Source organism: Hyalella azteca, unplaced genomic scaffold, assembly GCF_000764305.2.
Source record: "Hyalella azteca isolate HAZT.00-mixed unplaced genomic scaffold, Hazt_2.0.2 contig17485, whole genome shotgun sequence".
NCBI lineage: Eukaryota > Metazoa > Arthropoda > Malacostraca > Amphipoda > Hyalellidae > Hyalella > Hyalella azteca.
In genome coordinates, this window is record NW_025947267.1 from 127,307 (window position 1) to 151,620 (window position 24,314).

A 24,314-nucleotide genomic window follows, 5' to 3' on the forward strand; every position below is an offset into this window, starting at 1 on the left:
TTACTGCATTTTATGATAAATTGCAATTTTTGAAGTAAATAAATTTGAACTTATGTTATAATTTCATATAGTATTTGATGAACGTTTATGGACTGCATGAAACATGAGAAATGAGAATAGAAGTCGACGTGAGTAAAATAGTGAGCTTTCTGTTGAGTTTAGAACGACTTTACTAACAAAGCAATAATATACGTTTAAAAATTACTTTTTGAAGACAATACTTCTAAAGAATCCAGTGTCTCCAATGTTAAAGATGTACAATGAATTTCTCATTTTATTTTCGAATATTAAAAAATTCGTTTTCAATTTTTTTATATATAAACTTTTTTTCAAAATTATTTATTCTGTCAATTGATTCATGCATTGCCTCCAACTTCACACAAGTGTGCAAAATTTCAGATCAATGGGAAAGGTAAAATTGTGTCAAATATCAGTTATAAGATTTGTATCTGATAAAATTATTTTTTAAATTTTTTAATATTGGAAATTTTTTTAAATCATTTATTTATTTTGTCATTCGATTCTTGCATTGTCTCCAACTTTACGCAAGTGTGCAAAATTTCAGATCGATAGGATAAGTAGAAGTGTGTTAAATTTTGATTATAAGATTCGTAGCACACAGACAGACAGACAAACAAACAAACAAGAAGTGAAGTTAAAGAGAAGTGTTGTAAAAAAGTATAATAAGCTTGATCATGTCTACCGAACGCTGAGAATCAGCACTCTTATTAAGAGATGTATTTTTGATTGATAATTTTTAGTCATCTCGTGAAAAGAATTGCATTTCAGCCAAATAATTACATGTTTTCTCTTGATGATTTTTAATTTTATTTTTTATCAGGCACCCCGAGCGCTCAGTTGTACGTCGGAGCGCAGTGCGCGCCCGGATCCTATTGCGCCTGGAAGAAAACCTCGACTCTAATCCAAGATGCGTTCCCGGCCTCAAACAATTACTTCCCGCCTGATCAACCAAAAGTTCTCACGAGCTCGACAACTTGCCTGGTACTCAACATGGACCCCGCTGGTGCTTACTACAAGCAGCTCTCGACTGTGGAGTGCACAACAGTCGCTCTTGTGGTGTGCATGAAATAAGTACCTATAGCTGGAGCCTCATCGTTGCTACTTCTCATTAGCTTGCATATTGATTCAATTCACATTTAGACAGAGTGACTTTCAAAACTTCCATGAAATCGGGTTCCACATACTGATATTGTCGCTGAGACGACTTTTTTACACTAATATTAGTGCGACAAGGCTTTCTTAAGCCCATTTTCAACGTTAGCCGAGGCATCTTACTCTGCACTGCTATTTACCACGATTCAACAAGGAGTAAAAGAGTCTTTGACATAAAGAAGGATCACTTCATATGACCAGAAGCTATATAATATTCTGCTGCAGACATATATGGTCATTTGTTGACTTTCATCTATATTCTAATAACTTGCTTGCAGTTATACGAAACGAATAGATTTTTACACTTCTTCAGATGTGGTGGTCGATAAAACCATATTTTCACGACGTCAATGAAATAATCAAAATTACCTTTTGGCATATACATTTTGTAATTTATGTTGTAATTATTATGATTTCTACAGTGTTGTTTGGTCTACTAATTCTACCTTTGATCTAATTGTATTAACTTGAGATATTCTGCACTAATGTTCAAACGCTTATTTAGACGAGTTGAATAAATTTTGCACTCCACCTTAACTTACTTTGACCAGGAAGATCAAACTATATTAGATGAAAATAATTTCGGAGGCAGTTGCCGAAAGGCCTCGTTAGAAAGCATAAATAAGGACGCAGGCAGTAACCTCTTTAGACATATAGGTTATGGTCTCGGTTCTGAATGATAGGAAAAAGTATTTCAATCAGCTACGCGTGGTCGAATGTTTTGAAAACAAAGATACTTTTTGTTCCACCGGTGATATAAACATTGGTTATTGAAAAGACTTGATACAATTATTGTTTATTGAGGGCAAGGGGGAGGAGCCCCCGCTTACCACACAAGGCCCAACGTATGGAAGAAACTGTTTCGGGGAGGGGGGTTCTCGGCACAACGGAGGGGGGTTAACAGGCTTCTGTTTACATGTAGTGTATCCCGAGGATTACTCAAACAAATAATGCAGAAATAAAACTTAAGTAAAAGATTTCTCATTACGTGTGAATATATAACCATACTCTTCAATCTTCACGTGTAATTATGTTAATACACCGGTTCACAGAAAATTATTGCATTGTAAGAAAACTGAATAATGGTTTTAAGTCACCAATGGATTTTACTGCGATAACAAATGAAGAACCTTAATAAAACGGAAGCATCACATTGCCAAACAAAACTGTACCATTATTAAACAGAGTAAACTTGTCAACAAGTCACAGAAGGAGAAAATGTTAATGGCTGAGGCCGTTATCCGAATCCCCGACTTTGTGCCGGTAGAGTCGCTGGGCGCTGCATGGAGGGAAGCCTCGACACAGCTTGTATATTCAGTCTGTATTATATGCAGCGTGTGTAAATCCCATGAGAAATTGCATGCCATCTTGATTACTATTGATGTTTGAAGGATTTCTTTGCTAGAAAGCAGTAAACATCATCATGCAAAAGTTCAGCCAAAAAGATGTCGGCGAAATGCAGTTGACCATCCACACCTGACAGTGTTGCTGGGGAGTCTCGAAATAATTATGCAGTGAATCGATCATATGCAAAAATCCGTTAATCTTAAACTATTCATGCCTTGAAACCACAGTTTGGAAGCAGCCTATAGCTTAGATTTGGCATTACGAAGACCTTGCATAAGAATTTTGTTAAGAGATGAGCTAGCTAAAGAGTCAACGCAGCTCCCAGCGACCTAAGAACCTGATATGTGCGACACCCCCTCATGCTGACACACACACGCAGGCTGAGGTAAGGGGTTCAGCCAGTCAGCGTCTTTTATACTTTATGTCGGTAACCGTGTCTTCTATCACATTAATAACGTACTCCAAGTCTGTAACCTTGCGTTCTGTCTCATCACTTGCATACTGCCAGTCGGAAACAGTGAGTTCTGTCTCATCACTTGCATACTGTCAGTCGGAAACAGTGAATTCTGTCTCATCACTTGCATACTGCCAGTCGGAAACAGTGAGTACTGTCTCATCACTTGCATACTGCCAGTCGGAAACAGTGAGTTTTGCCACATCACTTTCATACTGCCAGTCGGAAACAGTGCGTTCTGTCACATCACTTGCATACTGCCAGTCGGAAACAGTGAGTTTTGCCACATCACTTGCATACTGCCAGTCGGAAACAGTGAGTTTTGCCACATCACTTGCATACTGCCAGTCGGAAACAGTGAGTTATGTATCATCACTTTCATACTGCTAGTCAGAAACAGTGAGTTTTGCCACATCACTTGCATACTGCCAGTCGGAAACAGTGAGTTTTGCCTCATCACTTGCATACTGCCAGTCGGAAACAGTGAGTTCTGCCTCATCACTTGCATACTGCCAGTCGGAAACAGTGAGGTTTGCCATATCATTTGCATTGATGTACGTGTGTCAGTGTTCACAACACTGGTATACTGAAAAATTTAGGCGTTAATGTGAGAAATGAAATTTATCGAATTTTCTAATGAATATTGAAGAAAACGTGGATACTAGACGCAGAATACCGACGTATTTTTGAATATGCAACTTATGGACGAGTTAAAGGGCTTATCCCATAATTATTTTACAAAAGGATCGTAATTCAAATCTTTTCTAGAATTTGTCAGAAGAACTATGCGATATCTAATGATAGAATACAGTTGGATAGGAACATATTATGCTATAAACGAATAAACAAGGTTAATTTGAAATGAGATGTAACACAAATAAGAAGTTTTGGAATAATATGGTTGCAATTAGTAAATTTTTTACAACAAATTTTCAATTGTTGATAATAACACATGGAACAATGTGGATAATACTTTAAATATTGAAGCAGTGGTTTCCATCATGGCGTTTCGTGTTGCGCTGCCTTCATGCAAGAATTCGGTACTCGGAATCCTGAACTTCCATTAGTTTTTTCACGAGACCAAATTTGAAAAATTTATTCACTGCACTGGATTACATGCTGAAACTGCTATTTAATCACCATAGGCCTACTGATATGTTCTATCAACAACACAATCGAAGTAACTAACATTCTAGTAACTGGTCTTGCATAACAAATGTTTTGTGTCTCAAGTTACACTATTTACAAGCATTTAATTAATTTCAGTTTGTGGGGTTCGCGATACATAATCGTAATTTTGTCTTTTGAAACCAATCGTGTAAGAAGTTAACAATATTCAACAACATTTAATTGCAATAAACTACATTCTATTATTTTAAGGATAGGACGACTTATATTGTCTCGTGGTCCTCATTATAACCCGTTGGCTTCGTTTGATCAAGCCCAACTATAGGTTTTGGTGTTACAAGAAACTGTCATTTTCGCTCAGGTTCAAGTATGCAACATACTTTTACATGTATTACGACAGCGACACGGTCAACACAACTTCAGGCTGAACCCCTCATCCTTTTAATTTTATAAAGATAAAATACAAGTTAATTAAGTATATGGATCACTCTTAGGTATTGGAGACAATCACGTACAAAACACTAGCAACGTCACCCTCATATTTATTTGACTAAACGTTAATACAACACTCACTTTAATTAACGTAACACACCGAGTCCGGTTATTGCACTCACATTAACCGAGCACTGCAACAAAAAACGATTTTTCAAAAATTTAGATATCTTTATTGAAAGGAAAAATCAAGCAATCAGGCTAAAATGTAGCAATTGATAGAACGTACGATTATCACTTTACTACATATAGTTTTAACGAGGTACACGCCTTATGACTTTGCTAACATAACCGAAATAGGCCGTTATCGACTTGAAAAAGCGTTGTTCAGGCTTAAATAGAAATAATTATTTAAATAAATTACGTGATCTTGAGATCGTTAAGCTATAAGGAAAGAACATGAGTGGCTCTAACTACGTCATTTAGCCTCTCACCTTCTCTTTCATTCAAAAAATGTCAACATGTTAACTAGTTATGTCTTCACAATTCTGCTTAATTTTACATAGATCTACACTTAGTATAAACACAATTAAAAACATTCAGACTTCATAACGTCTCACAATTCGAGATGAATAACACCCACCCTCCCACACCAATGAACTGGAATAAAAGAGTCCAGCGGGTGACTTCTGAACTGCTGTCCAGATCTCATCCTCACGACGAGCCAGGCAGCGCTTCAGTTAACTGCTGTCCAGATCTCAGCCTGACGACGAGCCAGGCAGCGCTTCAGTTAACTGCTGTCCAGATCTCAGCCTGACGACGAGCCAGGCAGCGCTTCAGTTAACTGCTGTCCAGATCTCAGCCTGACGACGAGCCAGGCAGCGCTTCAGTTAACTGCTGTCCAGATCTCAGCCTGACGACGAGCCAGGCAGCGCTTCAGTTAACTGCTGTCCAGATCTCAGCCTGACGACGAGCCAGGCAGCGCTTCAGTTAACTGCTGTCCAGATCTCAGCCTCACGACGAGCCACGCAGCGCTTCAGTTAACTGCTGTCCAGATCTCATCCTCACGACGAGCCACGCAGCGCTTCAATTAACTGCAGTCCAGATCTCCTAGATGGCAGTCCAGCGTGGATGCAGTACTTGGCATGATCAACATGCCCATTATTTTCTACGCGAACATACTAATAATCAACATTTTTCATAACCACTTCTGTGAAGAACCCTAAGTTTGGCTGCTTCAAAATTAAGCGAACATTTGTTCACCTCCTCAAAGTGTAATGAAAGCATTTAAGACGCTGTTTGTCGATGCACTGATGAGCTCATGATAGTTTACTCACACTTTATTTATGCGCAGCCTTGCACAACTGACTCCTAATTCGGCATCAGCCACGGCTTAACAGTTCTACAAATGGCTCGTAGGTCGACAAAAATGTTGTCATAAACTCAGAACTTTTATCTGAATGCATTTTGCAATTAGAAGTTTTTGACGAGATTTGAAGTACGAATAATTGAAGAGATATCAATTGTGATAGAGCAGGTATAAAATGTAGAAAATTTAACAATTTTAACGGCCACAGCAATGTTCATTTCTGATGACCAGGGAGATGAAAATATTTTGTAAAATGCATGCAGAAGTAGATTTCGAAATTATTACGAATCTTACTTACTTACGAATCTTACTAGTTTTCACTACACATGGAGTTCCGTCATTATGTGCAATCAGAATGTGAAAGTGAATTTGATTCAATTCATTTCGATTGAATCTTCAAGTTCCACGATAAGTCAAGTTCCTGCCAAAGAAGAAAGCGGCGATATCTTCCAAATCAAATTAAATCTGCACAGCGTTCCGTCCAATATCCAGTTTAGAGAGACAGGGACAATACAGTCCTAATTAGTAACAATACTCGGCCGTTTCTTTTCTCGTGTTACAGCAGGCGCCTGCCCTCATGTGCGAAGTCCGTCGTCTCGAAGCCTCACTTATAATACAACCATTGAAATATTAACCATTCATTTTTGAATTAGTGGCCAAACAAGTTTTCTGCATGATATTTGGAAAATGCAATATAAAATCAGGGGTGGGCGGAAGCATATTTTCGGTTGGTCAAAGGATTGTTTCACTCGCGATAAAATTGAATGTAGATTTGCACCTGCCAAAAATTGAACAAATGCTTTTTGAATTATTGCGGGGAATTTTTTACTTTTGTGAATAAATGTCACATCAATCATTATACAGCCATACACGGCTGTATAATGATAACATAAACAGACATAAATTCTGAAAGAATATCACGTTTTTCTCTCTCAGACCACCGATCAAGCTGATCCGCTGGATGAGTTCAACGCAACGTGGATGATGAATGTAAATTATGATCAAATAATGATGAATTTGATGATGATGTATAAGCTATTAAGTAGCTTTCTGTCACCTCCTCTGGAAGTAACATTCTACAAATATTCCAAGAAAGATCTAATGGTTGCTTTCGTCAACGGAGTACCTCAAAATATGTATTTACAATACAAAATAGCGGTTGAAGCGCCAACTACCAAGTCACAGGTAGCAAAATACTGGCTTAGAAACCCAAAAATGTGACTTTACCAACTCTGTAAGTAAATTTATCTCTGTTGACATCGATCAATTCAAACAATACCCAGGGTGAAATGAAGAATTTTATCCCTACATGATTTTAATAAAATCTTAAGTATTAAGAATTCTAGCTTCGCTGGACGTTAGACTCTTCCACTTTAAAGGATTCTTCGCCGTGCTACCTGTGTTGGTAGTTGCTGTTAGCAACCTCAAAAGACAGTCGGAAAATGTCACACTTGGCACATCTAGATAAATAAGTATCATACGAAGTACTTTGGAGAGAAACTACTCATACCTTTTATATCATTCCTTCTATTGCTTGGTACAAAGAGTAACGAAATATTACACGGATTTGACACATGTAAAAGACGCCGAGTACAGGCTAATTAACTAAGGCATATCAGATAGACAAGTTATAATATGCAATTGATTTAGGCGTTAGAGAACCGCGAAAAATGTAGTAGAATTAGAAAGTAATTATTTTAAGAAGTTCGACTAGAACATGAACTTGGTAAGTAAAGGATATGTTGTATTGAGGAATGAACTATCTCAAGTTCAGGGAATGGAAAGGAGTTTTTAGTCGTCAGGGGCTAAATTAAATGATTTTAAACGGTTAAATCTTTCAAAAACCTGAGAGGTTGTTTGGGAATTTAAGAAAGGCTGATTAGATACAAAATGGACTCCTCATCACGTTCTAAATTTAAACGATTTTTTCTTAAAAAATCTTACAAGTCACCTTCTCACCACTGCAACTATTCTTTAGCACCTCATGTTAGTTTATTGACGCAGCGAATCTGCGCTTGAAATTCCTTTATCCATTACGTTGGCAGCAATGGCTAACTTGGCTTTACAGAATTAACATTTTCATTTCTTGTCCAGTTCATTTACAATTCAGATGTGGAAACGCTTCTTTCCTGCCTCTATTCTCAAAAGGAAGGAGACATTTTCTGTGAAAAATGTCATTTTACACGTGCATTCTGTACCGCGGTCGCGAGAGATTCCCTTCAGTTGTATAACTGTGTATGCGATCACAATGAATATACTTGCTCATAGTTTCTAAAACATCAATAATTTCAGCGAATATAGAAAGAAATTAATTAAACAATTACTTCTGTTAATTATACCTCATGAGGAAGAATATATCAAGGAGCGCACTAGAACAGCTGCAGGCATATTGTGTTCGGTGATGTCAACAAGAAGCGACAGAGCTTGCTAAAATACCACAATAAATTTGATCATTCAGAAAGAAAAAATGGCAACTTTGCCGCGAAACTTTAATTTATTTATTGTCTTTGAGAAACTGCAAATTTCTCAGTATATGGAAAGAATTCACGAGCTCCGTATGAACTAGAAGCTGACATGGAGTCGAAACAGGTGTAAATTAACACATTCAGTCTACGAACAAAACAGTCAACTATGCATTAACAATCCATATAAATGTGGTATTAACAACACAGAAAAACACATTTTAATACAGTATTTAGGACTACGGCTGCCTGGAACTCTCTTAATATTCATCAACAGCTAGCAACAAGTTGAACTCGCAACCAAGGAGGACATGTAATTGAGACGATTCATCCCTCACATCTAGAATTATGAACACCTTCAGTCAGAAGCTAAAGTGTGCTCTAATATTTTCTTACGAAATGATAATCATTATTCAATCTAAACTATACCAAACACAGTCGCCACCTCCTGCTAACTACTTGTAGGTCATGAAGCGGCTTGAAACAGCCGTCACGTTTGGTCACAATGTTTGTCTAGATGACTTCCCTTTACGCTTAACGCAAAGAATCGTTCTGTAGAATTTGTTTCCAGTAATACAATTAGAAGTAAAAGTCACAAATTTCTTGTTAAATTCCACTTTGAAATAATTTTCAGTTTTGAGATGGTTCAAAATCCATGTTCAAATAGAACTGAAATCTTTGTCATGTGCAAAGCATGATCGCCCGCAATGAGAGTTGTTCAAAAAAGCATCACAATAAATCGAGGACTTCTTCTGGTTGAAATTTATCCACGAAAATGATTATAAATCTAATGCTAGGCTTGGTTAGATTAAATGTCCATAGGTAAATCATCAGCGTTGACTCCAGGACGCGAGCAGCAGCGCTACGGTGACCGCGACGAGGCTGGCGCCGTGGCTGCACCCTGCGCAGATCTCGATCCTCTCCTCCTGTAGTGGCAGAACAAGCGTTATGTGCGTGCTGGAAATACATGATACATGTAGTCATGATAATAACAAAAAAAAATAATGATAATATTAATAATAATAATAATAATAACAATATTAATAATAATGATAATAATAATAATAATAATAATAATAATCACAATAATAATAATAACATCAACATAAACAATAATAATGCAAATAATGATAAAATAATTATAATATAACATACATTTCATTTCATTTGCCCATCCAAATGATTAATTGAATATATTGAATATTCTTCAGAATTTAATCAAGTTAGCGGTAAAACTTCGACAGAGAAGTTTTCACTTCACGGGTGGTTTGGAGGCGTCGTAAATATCAGTTCTTTTTTATTATGCCTAGATTGATGAGAAGGTTTGATAATTTTCAGTAGTTTTATTAACAAAAATTTTCAAAAAGAGGCACAGAATTTCTTTGGAAGCGGTAAGTTTGAAATAAATAATTGTAATCTGATTACACGAACCATAGATACTCAATACCACTCAGGTAACACGCGTTAATAAAATGGAAAAATATCAGGGCTTAAAAAATAATTGCCAGTGCATACGATAGCATTTGAATGTAATAAAAGAAAACATTATTAATGCCATATCAGGTGAATATTGATATTAAAGGTTTTCAGGCAAAGATGAGAACAAGAAAAATTTGAGCTGCAAGGTTTTTAGCGCATTTTCTCATTCATGAAAAAAGCGCTATTGTGATAGTCATGTCCGTCCGTCCGTCTGTCTGTCCGTCTGTCCGTTACTTCACGTTTTCGTCGACGAGAAAATGCGCTCTCTGTCACTCACTGCAGTGAGTACTGAGTTATATATTTACCATTGCATGTTTCTTGTTTTACTTCGCAAAAGCCCTTAATTCATTATGAATGAGTAGAATTCAAATTTACAACGCACGCGGCGTTGTAAATCATTCCTTTTCCCCGACGATGGAAGAGGAATACCGAAGAAAAAGTCACGGCAGCCGATGAATTAGATAATTAGTGAAATTACTTTTAAGTTATTAATTAGTTAGTTAATTAGTAATGGTTTGACAAAACGCGACGCTTTGGTCAAAGCTGCAGATAAAATTCTACTAGGGGTGTCTTATGAAGTTTAAATACTCCGGGGAAAACATTTGTAAATTTTTAAAAAAGATAAGTTTTCAGTTAAGTTTGTGAACCGTTAATAATTCGCTACATTAAAGGAACACTAAAACCATTACCGGAATTTCATCAGGAGGGGTTGGAACGACTTCGAAATCCTTCGGCCATTCCTGCGTCAGGTGTGAAATTATGCAATAAAAGGCATCTAATTTTTTCAGTAAAGAAATATATGAAGGCTGCTAACCGATGAGGGAAAGACGAAAAACCTGAAAGCTATTGCATGCATCTATATAGAACTCGCAAAACAGAGGAAGGAGGAAGAAAAATAAAAAATGTCTTGAGAACGGAAAAAATAGTAGATAATTGAACTTTCACGGCCATCATTTGACATCAGAAAAATGAGAATCGATTAATCCATACAAATTGGTTCACTATAGGTAAGATCCAAACGAATTAATTACGTATATAAGTTCGGATATATGATTATGAGTGATGCACGAAAGTCTCAGAGGTTCACTATCACAAATATTCATGAAATACTGCCGCTCAAAATATTCACTCATTATAAATAAAATTTAAGCAGTTCAATTTATGTTTCTTTTTCCAATGAAACTGAAATATGTAAAGAATCACGTGGTATTAATTGTTTTCAAATTGATTCATGATAAATTGCAAAATAAGAGAAATCTACCATTCTTTTGATAAGGGATCGATGGGACGGAACGAAAACTACTCAATTGTGGCCTGATAAAACTTCTTTCCGTTTAATAATTAAAGCTCAACGTTGAAATGTCAACAACGTCTCCAGTCTTTTATGGAATCCCTACATGACTTTACAATATCCTTGCTATCCCATGCATATGAAATATTAGTCTAGAGTCGTAGGATAACGATAATGCTCTTTCTATGATTTAATTAATTCAAATTTTTTAAGCTTTATTGAAAAATTTGAATGACGGTTACCAGATATTACAAAATTTTGAACCGTCAGCTGTTAACGTTATCGCGATGAGGAAATGATGGGTAATGGTGAAACCAGGAATAATATACCATGCATGAAGCTAGTGAAAAAAATTCCTACTCAGTCCAAGAAATGCTCGGGGATAAAATTCCGATGAAATCCCATGACAGGACTGCGTCATCTATATTTTTTTAAAGGGCATTCAGGATAAGGAGCGGTAAACGTAACGAGGAGAGAAACTGTTTTAACTAGGAATCCTGTACGTACTAAAATATTAGTTCATTCATATATGAATGAAAAAGCTGAAAATTTTTTTAGCCCGTGCTGGTCGAAAAGATGATCAAGAAAATAATTATAAATTGGTGGATATAAAGGAACATTCACTGATCTTTTTCTAATGGGTAGGTAGCAAACATTCTCTTAGTTGTCTAATTAATTGGAAAATTAAGTGGACAAACTTCCGCTTCAGGAAAAGGTTGACGAACGCTAGTTTGACAAAAATCGATCGTCAAACTGTACTAGCTCTACTCAAAATGTTCAATCTTTGTACCAGCCTTTAGGTTTATATTACCATCACTTATTCACTGCGGGTGCCATGCGAAGTGTCAGTCACGGATTATTAACTGGTATACAAAAGAATAACTTTGGAGATCTGTAATTGATAAACATTATCATTGGTTGCTAATAGCTTTTCATGTAAACTCACGTCAGGATGATAGTTGATGCACTTCTCAGGTCGTTTCCTGTATTTATTGCTGAGCAGGTGACCACACAGCGTCTCCTCTGTGTAGATCACCTCAGTGGGCTCGATGTCCACGCGTTGACTGTCGCACGGACAAGTGTTGTCCACCACGATCAGCACCAGGTTCGTCTTCATGATTTTTTGTACACTGAAAGGCCTACGAAGAGATTGGAATTTAGTAAATAAAAGGTTATAACATTTGCTGATGCTCCAAGTATTGAGAATGATGAACACATTGCTGATGAAGTAGATGATGCAGAAATATAAGATTAAAAAATAAAATAAACACATTTTACAACAAGGTAGTGTAAAAATAGTCTCTTGTGACCAGAAATAATGCGGCAAAAAAATGAGGAGTGCATTTATCAATATTATTGTCGCAGATGTTCAAATTTCCCAGTATTGGACTTATAAAAGATTTATTCAATGTATTGTCAGATAATTTCTAATAAATCGTAGAAGAATCTTTTAGCCCAAGCCTCAGCTAGGATCAAGTCCTCTTCGCAGACGATTTTTCTGCCAATGGCAATTTGCAAATGTAAAACACAGGAATAAAAGTGAGATAATTTTTTCGGCTGAAATTTAGCTTCTACTCCACGATTTGTCATGAGAAACACATTTCATGTGTGTAGTTTGCATTTAGGTCACTTTACATTAGTTATTATTTCTCCATCAGCAATTTATTTTTTGGTTAGAACTTGGTTAGATTGCTATTTCGCTTCATACTGTCTAAAGATCCATTTGAAAATAGATTGAAATAACAATAAATGCAGGAATATTGAAGGAGCGATTGAATGAGGAAAATGTAAAAGAAGTTTTATCTGGAAAGCAATGAAAACCTGTTACCTGTTTCATAATTTTGTCGTTCATACCATAGCCATGATTATTGATGAGCAAGACTCGTGACGATCGGTAATACAAGGATGGAAAATGTTTGATCACATCAAAATACAATCGCTGCTTGGTTTCTTAAACAGTTTTCTCCTCTTCTGTAATTACTGCAGGCACACGGTCTGTTCTTCCACTTGCCACCGACACCCACTGGTGCTGCCACATTACCTGCCACAGCTCTTCCACTTGCCACCGACCCCCCAGAGGTGCTGCCACATTACCTGCCACAGCTCTTCCACTTGCCACCGACACCCACAGGTGCTGCCACATTACCTGCCACAGCTCTTCCACTTGCCACCGACACCCACAGGTGCTGCCACATTACCTGCCACAGCTCTTACACTTGCCACCGACACCCTCATAGGTGCTGCCACATTACCTGTCACAGCTCTTCCACTTGCCACCGACACCCTCATAGGTGCTGCCACATTACCTGCCACAGCCGTGTGAGTGGCAGTTGGAGAGTTTCCCTTTGACGGCAGAGAAGCGGCCGCTGGGGTCCTTCAGTTTCTCCATGTTCAGGTTGTAGAGATAAACTTCTTTATCGCAGGGACGGGGCCTGGTCTTGTTGATGTAGGCGAGCTGTGAAAAGAAATGAATTTCTTAGTGAACGACAATATATTTTATATATATTTTATAATGAATCTAAACTGTAGTTAAGGAAACTAAACTTATTGTTTTATTTTGACGAGTGCTGCATAGGAGTTTGTTACTAAAATAATAGATAATGATATGTTTTTTAATAAATAATTTATTATTTACTACTGTAAAAAATTTATAAATTTGCAAAAGTTCCACAACCATGGATGTGATCGATTTTCAATCGAGATTTAATTGCTATCCTCGTTTCATGAAGAACCTCCATTTTTTAAATAAAAAATGCCAGTAATGTGTAGTAAAGAAAGCCGAGAAACCTTGTGATTAAAAATGTTCACAATCGATGAAATTACAATATTGGATTGGTCAAATAAATGAAGAAAAATGTCTTTATTTGGATCTGAATAATCGAAAATCGCCCCACCTCGAGCTGAGGGAAGCCCTCGCCTTCAGTCTGTGGAACGTCTTCCATATCTGCAAATAAATTTATTTGATTTAATAGTCCTCAATTTCATCATGATACATCATACGAATATTGGTAGTTTTGGTGTGAATAGCAAGATAATGAAGATCACTGAATATTGCTTGAGTCACCCATGTGAAAAAATAGACCGATTAGCGACAGAAATAAGTCGAAATTTTATAACGGAAGAATCTAAAACGATTCTAGTTCTGCAGAAAACTATTCCATGAAGTGGCGAGTAAATGCTTGTGTAACTTTGATTCGCATTATAAATCAACAATCCTATTTAGCAAAAATATAGATAAAGTATGATGGTCGTAATGATTTGAAATTGAAGTAAAAGATAATAGCTTCAATAGTTTGCTTAAATATTACCAATCTCACTAAAATGAGATCACTGGAAATTGAAAAAAAAGAGTATAACAACATGTAAAATTATAGACTAGCTTAAATATTTATGTTCCAATATATGGCACGCTGAGAAACGGGTTAGTGTGTTAGATTATAAGCCAAAATTATTAGTGGCTTAGAAGACATATTCAGTAGACTCGAAGAATTTGCAACAATTTCATTTCATCATAATTTGAAGCAGAGTGTACAGACACAAGAATCATAACAACGCTCTTTTCTTATATTACAGAAACCCCAGAAAAAACTAGTTAAATGAAAGAAAAGTGGAATCCATTTTCATTGAAGTTTTACGAGAGGCGAGCTCGTCAAATTTCCGAACACTGCTGGTGCTCAAAATTTTCATTAACCATTGGCACCATTCAAATTTTTTTTTCCAATTGAGAAATGAAACAAAAGCATACACTTTAGATGAAATCATCGACATAAAGCTCTTTAAACTTTATCGTAATTCAGTTGCTTTACACGGCGACCGGCTTAGTGTTAATCATCAACTCATCAGAACGATGACGTACAGTTATTATATCACAGGAACGCAGCCATCAGCTATCTGAAATTGTACATTGTACAACCCATTCTTTGCACACTGAATGCAATTTTTTCTAATAGCAGTGTTAGTAAACTAAAGCTAATCGTAAAACGTCTGCAGAGTCGAGCCAATTTTCTGTTAATGTTTTCATCAAACTTCCACTCGATTAAATTTGAACTCCTTTAATTTCAATGGAACTTGAGGTTTTAGTTTTCGATCAGTCGCACGCCAAGCAATAAAACTCGTCACCGTCGTAGTCTTCGACGGTGAACTCTTCTTCGTGGTACTCGTGTCCATCGTTGCTGGCGTCGGTGGCCAGAAGGTCGTCGTAGTCGACGGCTTGCTGAGCGATCTTCTCGCGTTCGGTTAGGTTGTAGAAGTTCTCGGCCGTGTCTGGGTAGTGGGGCGGAGCAAACTCGATCAAAATGTCCGAGGTTTGAACGGCTCTTTGAAGCGCGTGAAGAAATTATAGTCTTTTTATTGCAATAAAATTTTCAAAGTGAAATGGTCGAAATAAAATCAAACGTAACAATAATGATGGAAATCGTGTCAATGGTCAGTGTGTAAGAAAAAGCTCTAGGGAAAAAATGGTCACGGTATGCTTACTCGCGAAACAGTCAGTCAGTCGAACTAAAGAGGACAAAATATTCTGCATACATAAAGAATTAGAGTAAACGAAGGAAAAAGATTCAGGAAACGGTCTTGAAATAGTATCCCAGTCTCTTGCGTTCCCCTTTCGGAACAACCGAAAAAATTCATCGGTAATTATCAAGACAATGGATCATGATTCCGCGTGTAATTCACTAATATGGAAGAGGATATTGTGTTGTCTTCGTGGATGTAAGCACACAACACTCTTATCTACTTAGGAGCGAGTCCTCTGCAGCGTTGGTCTCCCCGTCGACATCGAGGGGCTCTTCGACGTCGTCACTCGGAACTATTGCGACGACGGTCTCAGCTTCACGTCGTCGACGACTCGGGATTCGATCTTCAAGGTAAATACGTCGTGGATGAATTAGTTCAGGAATTTAATGTACTGTACCACAAGAGCTTCTGGTTGCTGCGAAAGATGCATTTTTGGACTAAACCGTTGATGTGCTAGAAAAGATTATGATTAGGGTCTGGCGTCTGGCTTCTTCAAAGAAATGAATTCTAGCCCGGGCTCATCAGCAACGATTAACATTTGTTCTTCTACCATCTACTAAAGAAATCTGATATAGAAACAAATTCAGAACATCTTGAAGTAACGCAAAAAATGAATGAATTTAAAGTGAGAATTGTGAGTGCAGAATACCACTTAAAAAATTAAAATGGATTAAAATAAGTTTAAAACATTTTAAACGACATAACTTCAATGATACCTAAAACGAATTATAATATTAGTAAAGGAATAATCCTGAATCAATTAGAAGCACCCGACCAATGCATTTAAATTGCAGTATTACCCACTAGACCCGAATTAATTGTGAAAAAATGATCATTCTCAATTAAATTAATGCTTTACTACATAATTTTTCAAGCTCGTTTTCACTCACCAGGAGCCACGACGGTGCCACCATGGACATCATACTCCGGCACGCCCTCTGTAGCGAAGGGCAACTGCGTGTCGTACTCTAGAGTGTCGGGATAATTATTATTGTTCGAATTATCGCTGTTTGCAAAGGACCGACCACGAGTTCCCCCCGATGCCTTGTAACCGTAAGTGTCGCGCCCCACTTGGCCCAGGTTGTCGTATTCCCCTTGAGCGAACGATCGCTGATTACCGCTGCCTTTTGGAACGAAAGATTGGCTGTTGCGATCAGGACTCTGACGACCAGTTCCGATGCCGTCTTGCGCCCCAAACGCTTGTCTGTTTCTGTAACGGTCCTCGGAGTAGGTACGATGCTGGTATAAAGAACCTTCTGGTCTGAAAGAAGGCTCTCGTAATGGATCAATATACGCATAAGGATTCTGATTCGCTTCGTGCAAATAAGCCCAAGCTTCATTAGAGTCCCAGAGCTGGTAGAGTTGCGTCTGTACCAGCAACCAGATGATGTTCGTGGCGAGCCATCGCACTGTCCAGTTGATCACTTGCACAGGCTGGTGGTAGGCACAGAATGGGATTAATACTTAAGCCCTTACGCAGCAAAAATAATATATTATAATCCTTTTATAAGTCCTACTTCTTTAATGAATCCTAAATCTCGCTGACGAACAGAAAATGAACTTTGTTGATACAAAAATAAATGTTGTATTAAATAAAATATGACTCGGAATCTCAGTTACAAATATCTAATTGTGAATGAAGAGTGGAAAGTGAAACTTAAGATTTGAGATTCATTTCAAGTCCCGCCAAGAGGTCCATCCAATCACTACGGCCAGTGAAAATAAAATGATGGTTCATATGTATCGAAGCCTTAATTCTCAGGTAATTAATTCGTAATGAAATTATTGGGTAATCGGATAAGATATCATAAAAGAATGGGGCATGGAATATTTAACTAGCAGTAGATAAAGTGGTATTCACCGTGAGTAGAGTACTGCAGTAGATAAAGTGGTACTCACCGTGAGTAGAGTACTGCAGTAGATAAAGTGGTACTCACCGTGAGTAGAGTACTACAGTACCACTAATGTGGTACTCACCGTGAGTAGTATGCTAGCTACGCTGCCCTCTTTGACATTCTCGAGGCACACTGCTTGGTAGTCGTAGATCTTCACCTTGTTGTACACCTCGGACATCACCAGCGAGTTCATAATTGTACCCTCGATCTCACCGAAGAATCTGTTATATAAACAGCGGATTGAAAATTCATATATCAATTATTTGATTAAATCTCAGGTTCATCGCGAATTTAAAACAAAAGAAAACGCCAAGTAAATTCCATCATTTATTCTTCGAGAATATTTTCGATGAAGAGATCGAGAATTTACTTGACATTTCTTTCCTCTTAAATTCTTATTGGAAGTTCATTATAGTATTTTCGATATTGTCGAAGAATCCGACGAACTGAAACTGATTGCGGGATCACCTAAACCATCAAGCTGCATTAGCATCGTCATTTTTTCCTATAAAAGATCATTTCAAGCAACATGTTTTGGATCAACATCCTACAGAGATAATAAACGCATTCTCCGAAACTAGCAAACATAAGAAGCTTTGGCTATTGATTACACAATTTTGCCGCAATAATCATCGAGTTGCTGATCTACTAACCTGCCGGTGTTCTCGTCCTTCTCAGAGGCGACGATGAAGCCTGAGTCGTCGAGCAGGTAGCAGTCCAGGTCGGGCCGCTTGCACAGCTTGCTCTCCTTGCATGAAGCACTTGTGCACTGTGATGTAATGTACAAATATATTGTTAATTTATATCAGATGGCAGAATTTACTTGTTTACACAAGTGCAATCGATGACCAGAGAATTCGTTGATTTATATTATCAAAAAAATCAAGAAAAGTTCCACCCACTGATAATATAAATCAACGAATTCTCTGGTCATCGATCGCACGTGTGTAAATATATGTATTGTTAATCTATACAAACGAAGGATTCTACTCTTCGTCATTTAAAATAATGTTATTCTATGACAGGGGGGACTCTACGTTATTCAAGTACACTGTTATGCTGTTACATAAATATAGAATTTATGTTATAGAATAATATTCTTTGTTATAAAATATAATTAAATGATTTACTGAGACAAAGGCAATGACAAATTGTGATAGGTTTTTAACGATGCTTTCATTAATGACGTTGTATTTATGTATAATTGGCCTTTCATTTATGGATGGAATTCAATATATCGATGACAATGCACAAAATTTAAAGCACATGTTTACATTTAAAAAGCTGTGCAAAATCGCAAATAACACAACTTCTCACGCAGCTTCCGTTGCACATATGTTATCAAATTAATCGAACTGGACATGTTGAATTACATATTTTCTACATGAATTAAATAACCGACATATGTATATAATTTAAGAACATATAAATTAAGCTACCTTCTTGGTACCGTTGATGAAGTGGTCGATGAACTTAGCGAGCGTGATGGTGACTCCCACTACGGCCACGGGTGCCTTGTAGAGGCCCTCCTCACCCACGTAGATGGCGCGGGTGACCGTCATCAGAACCTCGCTCAGGTTGCGCGCTCCTGCATACGACAAATTACAATTATGGAGATGCTTATACATAATGTAAAATATATAATATATATTATAATAATATATACTTTGATTTTTGAAAAATTTTTATTTAGCAAAAGTTTTTTTATTGAAGCTGATTTTTTTGGGCAATTTCTTTGTTTTGAAATATGCTTTATAGCGCATGCAAGATGGTCTATAGTGTTAGTTGCTTTTGTTTAAGGAGCTGTTTTTTTTTATTTTCTGAGTTTCTTTAGAAATTAAAACTGCATTCATTGAAGGAGATTCTAGTATTTTTGAAGCTGCTTCTCTCTCATAAATACTGACCAATGAAGTGAATTTATTGAAATTAAGGTTGAAATATCCGTTCAATTCCAGCGTTGCTAGAATGGTGGGTTGTCTGTGACAGGAAGCAGGTTTATCAGACACCCTGCAGGTCAACCGGTGCTTAAAATTAACCAAGCAATAGGTGGTTAATTTATATTCTACTGCTATGCGGTTATTAATTTTAAAGAAGAACCTGCCAATATTTTTGCATATTCAAATGTTTTTATTTGCATGTTTTATTGAGGCTTGGCGGAGGTTATTTTAACGAGCATTGACGATATCTTTGTGCCGACCTCGACCTCAAATTTCGTGAAATCATGTAACATTGCAAAAAAGATTATATTATAACATTTAATTTTATATAAATTGGGAGTGTAAGTTCACATTTAATAAATATGAAAATTTATTCAAAGTTTGCAAGAATCCTTTTGAAAGAGTTACTCTGTACTGAAATTAATTTGAAGCAAATATTACAAATTTCACCCAATTAGAGATAGTGCAAAGTACTGGTACATCTGGTGGGTCATTTCGACCTACCTGCGTCGAATGGTACCGCGTACACGTACGCCTCGGGGTCCTTCTCGAAGTAGTCAACCGCGCGCCGGTACCACACCTCGTCGATGGCTCGGTTGTTCTCCTCCAAGAAGTGCCTGTAACTTCATTTAATTACACACGTATTCATCGTTTTATTATTCATAGATTCTGCGTTTAGAGTGAAGGTTTGAAATTATGTATTGCAGTATTGGGAGCATATGTAGCAATCAACTGTGCAAAGTTCCACTGTGAATTCCTTTATTGAAAAGAGTGAAAAAGAAGGATAATGGATTGTGAGATACCATGCATAAATAAGTGGAATTCCACTATGGATCCAGCCTTCATCGCTGCCTGGCTATATAGTTAACACAGCTTTATGACGACTTGACTTACGATCTGTAGATATATTTTTTCATTTGCCTAGACTCACTGTCTACAAATGAACTCGGGGTTTCCCGTATATTTTTTCTATGCAACCAAATTGAGGTTAGAGTGGTTATTGAAAAACGTTATTAGGTTCCTGATTTTACTGCTACGCTTTGGGCCATTGATAATTTTCCTTCAAAAAATTCTACGGCGTCAAATACAACCTGACGTGCGCTTGTGTTATCCACAGTTGATCGTTCTGTGTGGCACCAGGCGTATCACTTTACTATATTCGCCACACTCATTATATTCACTCTATTCGCCACACTCATTATATTCACTCTATTTGCCACACTCATTATATTCACTATATTCGCCACACTCATTATATTCACTATATTCGCCACACTCACTATATTCACTATATTCGCCACACTCATTATATTCACTCTATTCGATACACTCATTATATTCACTATATTCGCCACACTCACTATATTCACTTTATTAACCACACTCATTATATTCACTATATTCACCACACTCATTATATTCACTATATTCACCACACTCATCATATTCACGATATTCACCATACTCATTATATTCACTATATTCACCACACCCATTATACTCACTATATTCACCGCATCCATTATACTCACTATATTCACCACACTCACTCTTTTCGCCACATTCAGTATATTGACCGCACTCATTGTACTCACTATTTTAAGGCTATTCACTATATTCACCGCACTCATTGTACTAACTATTTCAAGGCTATTCACTATATTCACCGCACATCTAGATGTGTATAAGAGACAGACTATATTCACCGCATCCATTATACTCACTATATTCACCACACTCACTCTTTTCGCCACATTCAGTATATTGACCGCACTCATTGTACCTGTCTCTTATACACATCTAGATGTGTATAAGAGACAGTTTCAAGGCTATTCACTATATTCACCGCACTCATTGTACTAACTATTTCAAGGCTATTCACTATATTCACCGCACTCATTGTACTCACTATTTCAAGGCTATTCACTATATTCACCGCACTCATTGTACTCACTATTTCAAGGCTATTCACTATATTCATGACTCACGGTCCATCAGTCTGGGGAGCGTCAGGCGTGTCCTGCCACCGCGTAAGGCCGCTGCGGGTGGCCACGAAGGCGGTGCGGATTCCGGTGCTGTTGTAATAGTCCTGGCTGCATGGCGGGAGCACGATGGGGGTTAGGGTAATTTATTGGCAAGCTTTATAATAAATTAAATAATTATTAGCTGTAATGGGATGCAATAGGACTAGCAACACGGGCTAGGGTCATACAAAAGTGAAAAGCATTCATTTAAGGCATTGGGATGAATGAATATTAAAATAGAATAAATGTAAAATTAAAATAAATGGAAAATAAATGGAATTGATATATAAAATAATTATCAGCTATAATGGGATGCAATAGGACTAACGACACGGGCTAGGGTCATACAAAAGTGAAAAGCATTCATTTAAGGCATTGGGATGAATGAATATTAAAATGGAATGAATATAAAATTAAAGTAAATGGAAAATAAATGGAATTGATATATAAAATAATTATTAGCTGTAATGGGATGCAATAGGACTAGCGACATGGGCTAGGGTCATACAAAAGTGAAAAGCATTCATTTAAGGCAGTGGGATGAATGAATATTAAAATGGAATGAATATAAAATTAAAGTAAATGGAAAATAAATGGAAATATTTGACGCAGTGTTTCACTGTAAGCCTTATTCAATTCATAAATAACCATATACGACGGAATAAAGTAATGCATTGAGATAATGACATGCGATGATAAGAAATCATATACCTACTAGAGATATTTTAATACATGCAAGAAAGATCATTTAAATCCTCAATTTAGTGCTAAATATATTTTTTTGCTCAAATGCACATGAAGTATGTGCACATAAGGAGCCATGCACAACACAAAAAATGAATGTTTAATATTTTCAATGGAATGCATTGTTGCACAGGAACCACTGAATAATTGCGAAGCTTTTCTACAAGATTTTTGAGAAGTATAGGTTCAAGCTTTACCGCCCTCATACAACTAAAACCTTGAGTTCTTCAAATGAAAATATTGAGAGATACAGTCGGGAGTTTGAGCCAGGAATTAATTATTCATTAATTATTGAAATCAGCAGAATAGAGATACTATGAATTTTTCAGCGTTATTTCATGAATAATCCGTCGATGATAAATCAATATTCAAGCGTTGTGGAGAACGAAGATCAATGACAAAATTATTTTTACACGAATAAACATGAGTGAGAAAAGCTTGACCTAGATATCTGAGAGACAATTTTTTGGAATAATAAAGGGATTAACGTTAGGTCAATTGTGCTCAGCCCCGCATTAATAAAAAAAATATTATCAAAAATTATCTACTATAGTGTGGCATATTAGGCTGCCGTTAAGAACTGTACGCAGCATTTAAACTAAGCTTCTCTTTAAAAATTAAATTAAATTAATTTTCTCTCAGCAACTGATTATATGTTTAGCTGCTGAATGTGCTGAATAGTAAGCTACGCATGTGAGGAAGAGTAGAGTTGCTACTGACGTAAAAGGTTACACATTTCTTAAAGTAAAGAAGAAAAAAAAAGAATCTTCGAAAAAACGAGCACAAACACTCAAAATGAATATCAGTGGAGAGGAGCAGTAAAACGGGGACCGAAGTTCATGAAGGACTCATGAAATTACTTGATCCTCGCTGCATCGTAGAGACCATGTGCTCCAGCAGATGTTGTTTAAATCTTAGACTTTCATGTGAAGATTTAATGAAGGGAAAAACTCGTCATGATCAAAAGTTCAAAAGGTTAACGACGTAGAACAGGAATATTTAAACGCTAATATATATATGTAAATTTTAGCAGGTTCGCGTGAACTATGTTCCAGGTATGTCGGTGAACTTACCATCATGCACGGGCCGTTGAGTTTCATCGTCAATCATTTGAAAATTGCCTAATCATTTCAATCATTTGAAAATGTAATTCGTCACTCATTTGAAAATGTCCTAATGCGCTTCTGAATTTGAACCGTTTTCAAGTGATTAAACTATACAGTTCTAACACTACAGAATACGCGCACAACTAATGCTAGTTAACTTGGGTCATTTGTTTTTAAAGTTGAACCAGCTTCTGATAATAACGCATAAGCCTGGTTATCGATAGAAAATCCGGGTGCTATCTAAACAGCTATGAATACGGCAAATACAATTTATATTTGAACATGGATAGAACAAACATGATCACGCAATATTTAGTTGAAGATAATTTGGTTTAAAGTTTTAGGATATAGTAGCATGCACTCTCTCGACGTTCTTTCGAAAATAACGAAAAAATGTTTTCGGACTCCAATTGCCATGAAATATCATTTTAAATAAACCACCATTTCAACTCACTTTCATTATAATTTAAATTGACAAGCATCTTTGGATTCAGAAACAAATGATTCTTTTGATTTTTGAATCGGTGTGTGGTCTTCAACGAAAATAAAAATTTTACACTAAAAAAATGAGTTTATAAAATGTTTGATAACAAATTTTAGGAAAAGCAAAAATTGCAAAAAATTACATTTTTACCAACCAAAATTGTGATCTAAATATAATTCTATTCACCATTAATGTTATTTTGAATTTTGTTAATTTTATTGTTTACATTTAGAGCACTTTATATTCTTACATTTTTTCGAACACCATAAAAGTGGCATCCATAAATGGGCTGCGGAGTAACAATCTTCAGGTGGCAATCTTTTCATAGATTGCTACCTGAAAACCTAATTCTCAACGAGATCAAAGAAAGCCACTGTTTTTATAAAAATTTTCTTGCATGGTTATTAGGAAATGCATTCAAATATCAAATTGAATAGATACTTTTACTTTGTGCTGACAGGACAGAATACGCAT

At 36.6% G+C, this 24,314-nt stretch overlaps 1 protein-coding gene across 1 annotated transcript in view; it reads right to left on the bottom strand.

The window, feature by feature from the left end:
• Nucleotides 1-1,957: 1,957 nt before the first annotated feature.
• Nucleotides 1,958-24,314, bottom strand: part of LOC108681285 (voltage-dependent calcium channel subunit alpha-2/delta-3) — a 75,045-nt gene continuing 52,688 nt past the window's right edge. Inside the window, exons 27-39 of the mRNA XM_047885279.1 lie at nucleotides 21,471-21,575; nucleotides 19,987-20,099; nucleotides 18,985-19,133; nucleotides 18,199-18,314; nucleotides 17,628-17,766; nucleotides 16,541-17,084; nucleotides 15,871-15,993; nucleotides 15,255-15,398; nucleotides 14,030-14,079; nucleotides 13,442-13,590; nucleotides 12,082-12,274; nucleotides 10,534-10,584; nucleotides 1,958-9,291 (exon numbers count right to left, since the gene is read on the bottom strand). Coding sequence (XP_047741235.1) covers nucleotides 9,196-9,291; nucleotides 10,534-10,584; nucleotides 12,082-12,274; nucleotides 13,442-13,590; nucleotides 14,030-14,079; nucleotides 15,255-15,398; nucleotides 15,871-15,993; nucleotides 16,541-17,084; nucleotides 17,628-17,766; nucleotides 18,199-18,314; nucleotides 18,985-19,133; nucleotides 19,987-20,099; nucleotides 21,471-21,575 — 1,972 coding nt within the window. The 3' untranslated portion in view covers nucleotides 1,958-9,195. The remainder of the gene's footprint in view (nucleotides 9,292-10,533; nucleotides 10,585-12,081; nucleotides 12,275-13,441; nucleotides 13,591-14,029; nucleotides 14,080-15,254; nucleotides 15,399-15,870; nucleotides 15,994-16,540; nucleotides 17,085-17,627; nucleotides 17,767-18,198; nucleotides 18,315-18,984; nucleotides 19,134-19,986; nucleotides 20,100-21,470; nucleotides 21,576-24,314) is intronic.